Consider the following 12,702-nt stretch of genomic DNA (forward strand, 5'->3'; position numbering starts at 1 on the left):
AGAATCCAGACCTCGCATCTGTCTGGCCCCGCAGATCCAGTAGAGCTGATGCAGAGCCCACTCCTCTGCCTCTGGAGAGGCCCCTTCTGTGCAGTCAGTGGAGAGGGGAGGGTCTGGTCCTGGCTGCTGGGGGTTGGATTCGGGCAGGTATTTGAATCTGGTATTCCGTGACCACCCCTGTGAGGCAGCAGGTCTTGTGATACTTCTGATGCCTGTGGGCATCCTGGACTTGTAACCATTGAGCTGCCGCTGCGGTAGGCCTGGTACACGTTTCCTGAAGAAATGGGTCAATATTCCAGTGTATTGTTTGTCCAAGTCCTCACCTTGACTGGAAGTGTGGGACAGGAACTGGTCCCCTCTTCTGAAGGAGTTGCCTGTCTCCCATGGGTATTGCCCCATGGCACAGTGAGACATGCTGGGGGGGATTTGTGCTGGCAGTGGGTTTGGAGGAGTGTCCTCAGGAACTTCAGGTTCTCCTGGAGACTCTCCAGATTCTGAAGTGCCTCTTGGGACACAGGAGTTTTTCAGTCTGGAGTGTCTGACCCCAGAGAAGATGTCAAGAGCTTAAACAGTTTAGAAGTAATAAAAATGAGGCTGATGAGACCTAACCAGTGCTCAGGGAGGGGCCTTTGGGGAATAGATGGGGATTTGCGGGGAGAAGCTGGGCAGATGTCAAGAGCGTGGAAGAGTTTCATTAACAGTGGTGTCTGCTGATTTTTTTGCAGTGCTCTATAGAGATATTCTTTGGAGCCGTTATTACAACAGGAAACATTTATTTATAACACTGCAACTTTATCCCTCTCCCCACCGAGATGATTTCCCGAGCTGTTTCTAAATCTTAGTCCTGACCTTGGTTTTGTACTCTTAAATAATTGAGGGACAATATTGCCCCTCGTTCAGAAGAGCTATAATTTCCCTGGAAAGTGATGCAAGTGAGTAGCCAGGGGATGGCTTCAGGAGCATTGTAATGTCTGCTTTAGAGGGAGCTGGAGTCTTTAGGGCATCTGTAATAGTATTAGATAGATTTTTCCCTCCTGCTTTAGAGCTAATTATTGAGGCGAGTTTAATGGTACCCTGAGTACTGGTTTGAGTGGGGATGCGCTTCCTGTAGGGATGTGAATTTGGGGTTGGAATGTTTTAGTCTGATCAGGTTTTAAAGAATGTAATTTAAGCAATGTGCCTCCTTGCTGACAGTCCCTGAAATACAGCCGTCTTGCTTGAATGAATCCCATGACGGAAGAACTTTATCCCCTTGCAATTCGTGGAATGGTGCTGCACGGGGAACCGAGGAACCGAGCAGCACTTTCTCACGGCATATCTGTGTAAGAGTTTCCAGCTGTCCGGCACGTGAGAGCTGACTTCGGTCCTCGGGGGGATCGCGAGGCGGGGGGACACTGTTACGGCAGCTGCTTCTCATCAGGGGTTTGAGGCTGTTTGCAGCTGGATGGCCCCAAATTACAGCTACCAGACCATGATCAAATAGTTAATAATGCCTTTTAGCCAAAAAAAAATCCGAAACCCACCCGAGTCCAGTTTAGGGACGAGTGGGTGTGGCGCAGCTGTCACGCTGCTTGACAGTTTTTGTGGGGAGGGTATGTTTCAGTTTAGCGATTTAGACTTTTCCCTCTGGGCTTCTCCAGATGTTTATTTCTGATAAGTCTTGCGTTAGGCAGAAATAACTCCACGGAATCCAAAGACTTGTAGCCTTAGGATGAAGTCATGTGTTCACCATAGTGATGTCTGGAGTGTTTTTTGGACTTTGGTTCCCCTGGTTGTTGGAGCCCCTGACCCCTTCCCTTCCCCAAGGGGCTGTGTGAGGTGGTACTCTCAGAGTCTGTGATACCTGCTTTGTGTCGGTGTTATCATGCCTGATGGTAGTTAAATGCTTTTAATTCCTTATTTGCTATTTGTCTATACTGCTGGAAAGGCTCTTAGGGTAGATGTATGTGGGGTCAATTTATTTTGATTGAGGAACTGGGTTCCTCTTCTGCTCGCTGCCATAGAATCTCCATTATAGATCCAGCCTTGCCCAAAAACTGAACCTGGGAGAGATGTAAATGGCTTCACTTCTGGGGGAGGGGAGCACCCCAGCTCCTGAACCTGGGGGATGAGGACACGACATGGTGCCCTCGAAGAGGGCTGGCGCAAGGGTGTTGGTGCTGGTATCAAATCTGGAGCAGGCTGTCGTGAAAGCTGCTCCTGATGTGTTGCAGAGCTTGAGGAGGTGCCTGCGGCAGTGTCGGAGCTCCTGGCGATAAATCTGAGCCCAAGTCCTAGAGTTTGGGGGATTCTGAAAAATGTAATCGTCGTTTTGTCCCATCCCAAACCCTTTTGGGGATTTCTTACACAAGGCTGTCCCCCAGGCAGCGATGCTGGGGGGTGGGGTGGCCTCCTGGCTCTGGGGTGTGCCACTGGTGGCTCCCCGGGGCGCAGGGGGGATCAGGTGGATGATACAAGAGATGCTGGGGTGGAAAGGAGCTCCCTGGACAGTGGGAATAAATGGAAGGGATGGGAAGCCACTGCGCTGGGCGCCTAGAAGTGGGGACAGCTCCCAGGTGGAGCGTGTGGCTGTTTAAAACTGCCGCCGTTTTGGAGGGGGTGCTGGGTGGCTGCAGGGGTCACCCCTGCCCATGGAGCGGGAAACGGCAGCGTTTGGCGGCATCCCTAAACCCTGCGGGGCCGGGCAAGTGAGCCTTAATTGTAGGTATGTGCAATTCAAGGCACGTGCATTGGAAGTAAATGTTGTTTTCGTGACCGTTTCCTACCGCGGTGGGAGGTCACCCACGCGGTTTCTCCCTGCCCGAGAGCCCTGAGCCCCCGCGCCTCGTGCTTGAGAGAACCGGCGCTGGAGCGAGCCGGGATCTGCTGAGCACGAGTGCTGAATCCCGGGGGATCTCTGAAGGACGGGGCTTTTCGGGCGGAATGCCCAGCGTTTCCTGCAGTTGGGTCCCCTGACAGCAACGGCGTGGGTCCCTCCCGGCACCCCTGGCCAGCTGTGCGCACATCTGGACCCAGCGTCTCGCCACAGTAACGACGCCCCAGGCCCTGCGCCCTCCTGAAAAGACCACTGCGAGGTTTCATTTTGAAAATGCTTTAATAAGGAAGTGTTGACAACACCGTTTTGCAAAATGTAAAGGTAACTATACAAATTCTTAATACAAAAAGAATAAATTAAAAGCAGATCTTTTTTAATTCTGCAACTTTTTCTACAACATACATATTTTTTCCTTGATTACAGTTGAACAGAATCCAGTAAAATCATCTTCCATGCTCTAAATTCAATTTCAGGAGAGACCTAATTTTTTTTCTTCCTTTTTTTTTCTTTTTTTTAAACTAGAGAGTCCATTTTACACAACTTGTAATAAAACTATTGACATTAATATATATGTAAAACTTTACATCTAGTTAACTAAGCAGTAACTGGTCATCTGATAGCACCTGAATGGGGATCGGCTATGCCTGAAACTAAAACTAATACAGAGTGAAAACAAATTGGACTGTTTCAACATTTTCAACACTCAACTGCATATAATATCATTTAAAAATAAACCCTGCCTCCCAGCACGGCCCGGTGCATCGCCCGTACACCCGGCTCCTGGCTAAACAGAGGGAGCGTCAGACATGTAGACTAAGAACGCAATTGTGGCTTTATGTCAGATGGAGCCTTGAAAAATAAAAAAGTAAAGGAGGGGTTAAGTTGGTAGTCAAGTGCTTGTATATAATAGCTATGTATATACCCCTCCGCGTTATACTTAAATATGTTAATCTCATATGATTAACATTTTATGTACATTTGTGTTTAATTGAATTGAGCTAAACAGTAAAACCTGTTTTACTTAATCTGTCTTTACTACCAGACTGGCTGCTCACGTGTGCCTTGATTGCAAAACAGAAAAGCAGAACACAAAGCAAAACTCAATCCGTTTCTAGAAAGCTTTTTCTCTACTCCAGCCTGTTTGCAATTCAGGCTAACCATTTATCTTTTTTTTTTTTTTTTTTCCCCCCTAATTTCAGGGCTGCCACCTTTTAACCTTTGCTGCAAAACTGCAGATCTGGTCTTGGAGGAATTAATGTTTCTTCCTGTAGTGCCCAGAGGCCTCATAGTGCCGCTGTTGTTGAATTCTTTTTAATTAAAAGAAGGTACACAGAAAAAAAACCAACCCAAAACCACTTACCAGGGAAATTAAAAAGAAAACAGACAGTTGCTCAGAGCCCCTAAAAATCCGTGGGCTAAATTACTTGCTGCTGCTTAATTTGGTCCTTATTTAATCCTTTCACTTTAGCTACCGAATCTTATCAGTAAAATCAGTACTATCTCTTATCCAGCTAAAAATCCAATTAGGAGCTTGAAATAATTCCCATGTTAAAGACCCCAAAGCACAAAGAGATGGTGAGAACCACATTGTGCACATCCAGATCAAGGGTGCAATCTCACCGCTGTCTGTCCTTCCAGAGGCTTCGATGACTGCTGCAGGGGGTTGTACTCCTGCAGTGATCCTTTGGGGAGGGCCAGAAGCACGAGGTTTGCATGGCTACCTTTAAAACCCCCTCGCCAGCGTCAAAAAGTATGCTGCTTGCTTTTTTTTTTTTTTTTTTTTCCAGAGGGATAATTCATTTATGCTTCATGTGTGGACATGGAGGCGTTTCCTTCCTGGCTCTGCCATGGATTTCCCTGGACAGGTAACAGCCTTTCTGCCCATCGCTGTCCTCCCCCCTGCACGGCCACCCCCTCTGCCTTGCAGTGACACGAGGCAGCAGCACAGCGGGCAAGCGCAGAGAACCGAAGCAAACACTCGTATGTGTTGCAAAAAGGTATTCGCATGAGCCGCTTGCATTCATTTTTAGAAACCCCATCATCTTTCCAAGCCGAATTACGAAGAACCCATTCTCTTTTAAAGCCTGGAATGCAGTTTTCCAGCAATCATAATTCCAAAAGGTGTGGCAGCCCCCCAAGTTGCGGTGTTTAATTTTAAACGTTTCGCCCTACTTTGTCTGGTAGACGCTATTGTTATTCCTGGAACACACACACGCACACACACTCGCACTTTTTTCCTTTTTTTTCTTAAACTAAAGCTAACTTCAGTTTCTGCTTTTCACAAAGTAACCCCCTCCAGCCGTTTCTTTTAATGCCTTTCCCATAGGAAATCATCGTTTGCACGCACAAACGGGGGAAGGCTGAGTACCTCCCCCCATCTAGTGGCAATAAAAACAGCATAGCACCGCAATGAAGACTAGATGTGCCAGCTTCAACATCCACCTAGATTGTGCACTTGTTCGTTACAAAAGTGTCTTTGAGGCCTTTTAAAGTTCCATGGCTTGACATGTATAAAGCATTGCTCAAAAGTATGTGTAAACTTGCAGCTCCTTCTGTGACTCTCTCATACGATTCCTTTTGGTATCAGCAGGCAGCTCTCGCTTGTGTCCAACACCTACTTGAGTTGCTTCTCCTTCTTGTGGTGGCTTCTTGCAATGGGAAAATTTGCCTCATCTGCTGGTTGTTCAACCCCGCTGCGCAGCCTTTCTGTTTCCCGACAGACCGGTTCTCCCACACAGCTTACGCTGGTGACGAGCCCTTTGCTACACTGGTGCTAACGAAGGAAGATGAGTGGAACAGATATGTTAATGCAGCTTTACCTGTCAATTAGATTGCGATGTGCTTTCCCTTTGATTTCACCTTAATGCTTTGTGCAGAAATCGATTAGAATTTATTGGCTGTATCTGTTTGAGAGAGGTTTTTTTGGCAATTTTTATCTTCATCAGAGTATGAAAAACCAACCAACACAACCCCAACCTCTGTATGTATTGGTGTGCAACCTCTGCCAGCCACAGAGATGCTGTGAGTAGCAGTACTTGCCTCTGCTTTAGATAATGCCTTTGTAAACCTTGTTTGTCCAGTTTAATAGTAGCTTGTAGACAGCGATGCCGTGATACCAGCCCAGACCTCCAGTGTCTTCAGCACATTGGGTTATTTTACTTGCGCGTAGGTGGGCTCAAAGCTAAGAAGGAAATGCCATTTTACAGGAGGTGGTCGTGTCTGCCATTGAGTTAAATGAGAGAGACGTTCTTGTAGCTAGAACTTGCTGAGCAAACTCATCCTGCCAACGTTGGTGTGGTGATCTTTGGCAGCGCAGATCTGATGGCGAGGCTCTGACACATCTTTGAAGTGACGGGGTTTTACTGTTTCATAACAAATGCACTTTCAGGATTATTTCTGAGCCTCTGTCCCATTTTTACCCCCCTTCCCTCCCCCCTTTAAACTAATTCTCTGTTGGCTTCAGATCGCAGGTCATGGAAATCTTACTGCTGTTACATTCCACACAACAGTAAGATTTGCTGTAAGCCTTGAAGGGCTTCCATCGTTTCAAAGGAAAATCGATTTTGAAATTGCCGGCTGACTACTAAGGTGGCTGCTGTTCTGCACCCGCTGCCCCGTGGGCCGTGGGAGGAACACGCACTGGTCTGGCAGTGGGACGCGCTGCGGCCGTCACGGTGGATGTCTCGGGGCCGGTGTTCTGTAAATGTCATCTTGAATTGCATCGTGAGAAAAGTGCTTAGAGTTGAAGCTGGTGCTGGGTGACAGTGCATCTGGGTAAGGCAAATGAGAGGCAGTGAGGTGATCTCAGAATGGCATTGATGTGATTCACTTGAGGTCAGGGGTTCACACTAGAGTCCCAGGCTTGGCTTTTTCCTGCCCATACCACTGGACATCTGCTAATTCTGGATAGAGGGGAGAATCCAGGAAACAGCTATCGTTGTAGGTCCTGCAGGAGAAAGGAAACTTTGTTAGGACAGGGGCTCCTGCAAAGTTTAACAACGGGCATAAAACATCGTATTACAGGTGGGAAGAAACACAGGATATTCACAGACCCCGCTGCATTCTGCAGGTGCCCCTGGAGCTGACGCTTGGGGTGGGCTCAGCATGCAGGACCCTGCTTTGACCCGGTTTGCTTTTGCCTGGCAGCCCTGTTCACCCAGCAACCTGCCTGCTGCGAGGCAGCAGGAGAAAGCCAAGCTGCGGCAGCCTCTCCGTGGCCAGCGTGCCCTGAGTTTTGGATGACGGGACGGCAGCAGGCCGAGCTGCTGTGCTTTCAGCTGCTGCCGGCGGGATGCACTGCAGGAGAGCAGAGTGGCTGCTGGAGGGCGAGAGCTTGTGGCCGGCCCCGCAGGCGGTGTCTGTCCCACCACACGTGGTACCACACCTGCCTTTGCTTCCTCTGCGTGTGGCCTCTTCCCTCCCCGTGCACAGCCGCAGCGCTCTGCCTTACCCAAGGGGCTCTGTCTTGCTTTCCTGCCCAGCAGGAAGCTGGGGTAAAGAGATTTTTCAGTAGGATGCTCTCCAGGGAGCAAGTCCTGAGAGCAGCCCTCTTGGCCGTAGACTGTATTACCCGGGGGGACACGGAAGTAGGAGGGTGGTGGTGCTTTTCCTGTAGCACTTTTGCTCTGGGCAGAGGCTTGTGCATCACCTGGCAATCCCAGAGTTACGGGGCTTTCCAGGGATGAGCTAGGAAGCAACTTGTGAGAGGGTAAAAGGTCCAATGCAGAAAGGACCATGTTTTGTTGTAGGTAGCCTAGTCCTCGTCTTGGGGCTCCCCTCTTGACAAGCTACTGCTTCTTTTGCTGCATGGCTTTCTGTTTACCTGTACTGAGCAGATGAGACAGTTTATGAGAATTTTCTTTGCTGTTTATCTTAGAGCTCTGATCAGGGTCAGCTCCTGGCTTAGAATGCAGAGCTCCTTGCCAGGGGAAAACACAAAGTCAAAATCTTGATACTTTGAAAAGTGACTGCTATATCTGCATAGTGATGTTCAGAATTGATGTCTCTCCCTCACACTTTGATTTGAACCAACTTCCAAACTAGAGATTGTTTTCAAGCCTAAAGTGGGAGATGCATTTTTTTTCTGTTTACTGAGGGATTCTCACTCCTTCCTTGGCTCCCTCCCCACCCTGCAGGACTGATCTCACATCTGATGCAGTCTGGCAGTTCCTGCTTCCTCTGCTCTGTTTTCCACCTGGTTTCCCTGGGACCAGTGTCTGGGAGGAACCTGGGCAAGGGCATCACTGTCTGCATGTTAAAGAGCCTTTTGTTTCCCAGCTCTGTGCTGGAGTACTGAGGTTTATGGGATATCTCTAGAAAGCTGGGCTTGAAATACTTGACAGCTGTGAATGGTTGTAGATTCAAATGAGAGCATCAGACAGTGATGGCAGTTTAATTAAAACAGAAATACTCTGAAGGATTTTTTTTTTTGTTCCCTCCACCCTTCCCCCTCTGTCTTCCCACAGGAACGGGGCCAGGTTTGCTCCTCGTTCCATGAAGCCTCGCTGCTGCTAACAGCCTCTGCTTCACAGCTCTGTTCTGCGGTAGGGAACGAGGAAGGGGTGCTCCGTGCCGTGGCTGGAGCACTGCTGGGACCTCACTCCAGGTCCGCCGAGGCCGCCGGTTACCCCAGCTCGTCTCCCCACCACGCTGCTCCCGCTCTCCCCGCAGCACTTTGCCCACGCTGCTTTGAAACGTCCCCAGCCACAAATCCGTCACTACCGCCTGCTCTCTGTGCCCGTTCAACCTCTGCACAAACGCAGGGGAAAGTGCCACAGCCGCAAACTTGCTGAAAAGGCACAGAGGGGGCTTCGAGATGCTTTCAAGTTGTGCTTCCGAGAGCTGAAGGAAGCCTTGTTGCCAAAAAACCAGGCACACAATTAAAAGGGCTGCTCCTCTGGGACAGCGGGATGCCGGTTATTCGCACTGCGTTCACGGACTATATGGCAGAAGGATGAAAGAACAAAACGTTCCCTTACTATACCTCTATTCATCAGTACTTTGGTGGGTTGGAGACTGAGACTCATCCATAGTGGGTGAGTTGTCTGTTGCTTCTCTGAACAAAGGAGAGCAAAAAAGGAGGAAAGAGGAGAGAGGAAATGTTAAAGAAAAGAAGTGACACAGACATTGTTATGAGCTTATTAATTCAGTGGGGAAACAAGTTGATGAATCATCTTTGGAAAAAGTTAGTGACACAAAAACATGTTGGGAAGAACTGTCAATCTATTGAGTCGTGCTGGGAGGGCACAGCCTGCTCCTGCAGTGGGGGAGTTTTGTTGTGCATCCAATGGCACTTTATCTGCTCCTACTGTATTTATACGTACGCCTTGGGTGTTATGCTCAGGCATGAAATAAGTGCTGATTTGTCTCAGCTTCTTTTTGCACTGGTTGTTGGTGCAGGGCCGAAGCTGTAAATCTAGGTAACTTCACCTTTACCAGCTGAGAATTGGGCTTGATGCATTTTTGCTGTGAGAGACAGGGTGCAGGAGTTTTCTTGAATGGAAAAATGAGAAAAGTTGGAATTTTCCAAACAGATTTCTCAACTGGCTGCTCACCAGTTTTACTTCTGATCATCATGGGGAGATATTCAGAGGAATTAGGAGTGGAACGGAGACTGAGACTAAGATTTGAGTCTAGACTCAAACCCTTAACAGTGGAAATTTCCGTGTGCAGTAAAGATAGCTGCCATTTTGCCTATCTTGTGATCCCTTGACTTTTTGTGAAAGGGGACCAGGAAAATTCTGTTCTAAAGCTGGAAGCACACGCAAAGACCATGTGAGGCCCAACATTAAATATGTGAATTTAAAATCCAAGGTAGGCCTAAGGGGGTTGTGGTGATGGTTCTTCCCCATGTACATTTTAGAGTGCAGTCACGAGCAGTGCTGGAATAAAACCAGAGGTCAAACTTGGTCATAGGTGATGAGGAGAAATGAAAGAGCATGAGATTTTCCAGTGGCTGCACAGTGTATGTGCATTTTTGCAAAGTTACCAGTCCCAATTCACAACTCAGGGGATCATATCTGTTTTCCTGCTCTAAGGCCAACAGTATGTTGAGGACTGTAGTCTGAAACTTTCTAGCTGATCTCACCAAACTCAATTTAGATGCAAAAATCTGGGATGTGCTGAGTTAGACATGATCTGGAAGTGATCTTTATTTCATGTGGCAGGACAGAATTACAGGAGATTGCTAGAGAATACCCATAGGAACTTGCAAAAGGCTTTTTGTTCACTCCTGGAACTGCCTGCCTCACAAAGAGGTGCAAAAGAACCCTATTACTATATTTACAGGAGTAATGGCTACCTGCATGTAATGACTCACTCATACTTTGGTGAAGCGTGTTAAGTTAGTGAAAAAAGATGCACTTAATAGTCATTAAGACATATTGCTAGGGAAAACCTAGCAGAAAAATGTGGTTGCTGTGCACACAAATTACGGTAGGCACCTAACCTTGCCTTTACAACAAAGACCTCCATGGTCTGGACAGCCAGCGTGATGGTTGCTGAAAAAAAGATCAGCTGTTTTGATGTATGGAAAATTGGAGGAAGGAGACTGTCCAGGCAGGAAGAACCTGCAAGGCACTGCCTGGAGCTGTGCTGCTGGGTGCGGACGGCACGGCCCTGTCTCAGAATCACAGAATCACCTAGGTTGGAAAGGACCTTGAAGATCATCTAGTCCAACCGTTAACCTAGCACTGACAGTTCCCAAGTCTCGGTCAGCTCCACCGTGACGAGAGCATGGGTGGGAGGCTGGAAACACTCTGTGCGGGTGTAGGCGACGGAGCACCTGGAAAATGTTCCCCATGCCTGTGCTCTGCCTTTGTTTGTGTGCGGGGAGGTTTTTCTCACCGGCACTGAGCGAGGTGAATTCTCTAACCCGATCCCACAGACACTCACCCAGTCTGCCATGCGAGAATGTGGTGGGGGCTGCCCGGTGGTGTGGCTGCTAGTTCACTTGATGGTGTTGAGCTCCTCTGGCTGTGAGGTAAGGCAGCTGAAAAACAACCAAAGGGTGGACAAAAATAACTGGTGAGGTGAGGACGCACGGGTCAGGGTGGTTCAGAAGCATCAGCTGGTCAGACCAGCAGAAACATATCCGGCTGTGAGTAAACACAGCCTGGGAGTTGGACCTCCTCCTCTTCCTGGATGGATGTGCCGGAACGTGGCACAGGAGCAGCCAACCTACTGCTGACGCTGCTGCGTGTCACGGGCGGGATCCATCCTCGGCTCTGCAGGAATGCTTTGTTTCAGCCCGGTCTCCAGCTGAATACAACCACCCTGGCTCTCCTGAGCCTGCCCAGGAAACACAGCACCTCTCCCATCATGAAAGCCGATCGGTTTTGGTGCTGCTTGGAGAGGCAGGGCCTAGCTGCACATCTCCATGGGAGCTGAGCTGGAGGAGCCCAGCCTGTCAGGCTCAGCCTCCTGCTTCCAGGGGCAGTGGGAGAGGCTCTGTGTCCCTGGGAGCCAGGGCTGGCACTGGCGAGAAGCTGGACAAGTACCCTGCTTCATGTGCAAAGGAGGAAGAAAGCTCTGAAGATTTCAAAGGCTACAACTACCTTTCTCTGTGCATCTGTAATAAACTGAAGCTGGGCTTTGCTGACCCTACTACTATGGGACATGGGGAAGGTTTATCTTGCTTCAATGAAGGTAGAAGCAAGCTGAACTAAAAATGTACCACTGGCAGTGGTTCTCGCAGGAGTCTCCCCAGTGAGAGTCTAGCTAAGAAATCCACCTAGGAGATCAGTCCTTTCTTCCTGCTCAAGTCCAGACAGCGTTGACCCTTCAAATTTAGTACACGCCTAGAAGTATGATCCTCTTTGAAGGACAGTGTGAAGTCCAACGGACCTATCAGCTGGGGCTAATCAGCTAAAATGATGGATATTTCTACCTGACATCCCCTTCTGTGCTGCTAAATTCTTTAGCTGCTGCCAAAATGACACCTGAAGAGAAAAACAAATTTTAATCTACTCCTTGGAGTCGACAGCCCCCGAGGTCAGTATTTTCCCACAGCTGTAATTGGGAGCTGACTCTGAACGCAAAACCAATCTGTGCTGCCAAGTGGTCACGACAAGCTGTGATTACTGAGCACACTTGCCACTGTGCTGCCCAGATATCATATTTAGATTTAAAGACCCAGCTGGGTGGGGGAACGGACCGATTGACAGCAGTTTTTATGTGCTCTCCCCCCAGTCCCACCATTTTCCTTTCTAAATTACCTAACTGAACTAGTACAGTTTCTAAAACTAAGCAAGGCAAACCTTTCCAGTGTTCAAGCATTTTCTGTTGCTGGGTGGAACAGAAATGCCCATTAATCAAAGGGGGGAAGACAGATTTGCATATGGAGACACAGGACGGTTCCAGCAGCTACTTGACTGTGTCTTGGTCCACATCTGGGCCTCCTACGAGCGTTGGCATTGCACATAAATCAGCCTTTTCTTGGGTAGCTGATGGTGGCCCACAAGGAGCCTGGTGTCAAACCGCCTCTCTGACTCCCCGCTGGAGTCAGCAGCGAGTACAGAGCCCCACTGATGTCTGCATGGTGGTCACCATGGACTGGGCACCATGCTGGGATGGCAGAAGGCCAACAGGGAGCACGGGTGGACGATGCACCAGGCTGCTCTGGGAGGACGCGAGGGCCTGCGGCGAGCCAGGCTGGAGTAATGGTGTCTCCCATGCCAAGGCTGAGGCATGTGGGAGGCTGGGGATGGGCACGGTGCAAACTCTGATTAACCACCAATCCCGTCCACGTGGGGCTGGATTCAGATTTTTAGCAAGTCCTTGATCTATCCAAACTGGCTTGTCCAGCAGTGACTGATGGCCAGTAAATGTTTAACCTTGGACTGCCTCATAAGACACAGTGGCCTCAGTTTAATGAATTTGACTGTTTT

The 12,702-nt window shown here is 48.9% G+C and overlaps 1 protein-coding gene across 5 annotated transcripts in view; it reads right to left on the reverse strand.

Moving 5' to 3' along the window:
* Nucleotides 1-3,075: 3,075 nt before the first annotated feature.
* Nucleotides 3,076-12,702, reverse strand: part of FRMD4A (FERM domain containing 4A) — a 287,785-nt gene continuing 278,158 nt past the window's right edge. For 4 of the 5 annotated variants that reach the window (XM_074869807.1, XM_074869806.1, XM_074869803.1 and 1 more), the window contains exons 22-23: nt 10,709-10,805; nt 3,076-6,761 (exon numbers count right to left, since the gene is read on the reverse strand). In XM_074869807.1, coding sequence (XP_074725908.1) covers nt 6,659-6,761; nt 10,709-10,805 — 200 coding nt within the window. In that variant the 3' untranslated portion in view covers nt 3,076-6,658. Of the gene's footprint in view, nt 6,762-8,798; nt 8,871-10,708; nt 10,806-12,702 lie in introns of all 5 variants that reach the window. The other variant, XM_074869805.1, reaches the window with a different exon arrangement.

Source organism: Strix uralensis, chromosome 5 (genome assembly GCF_047716275.1).
Source record: "Strix uralensis isolate ZFMK-TIS-50842 chromosome 5, bStrUra1, whole genome shotgun sequence".
NCBI classification, from domain to species: Eukaryota; Metazoa; Chordata; class Aves; order Strigiformes; family Strigidae; genus Strix; species Strix uralensis.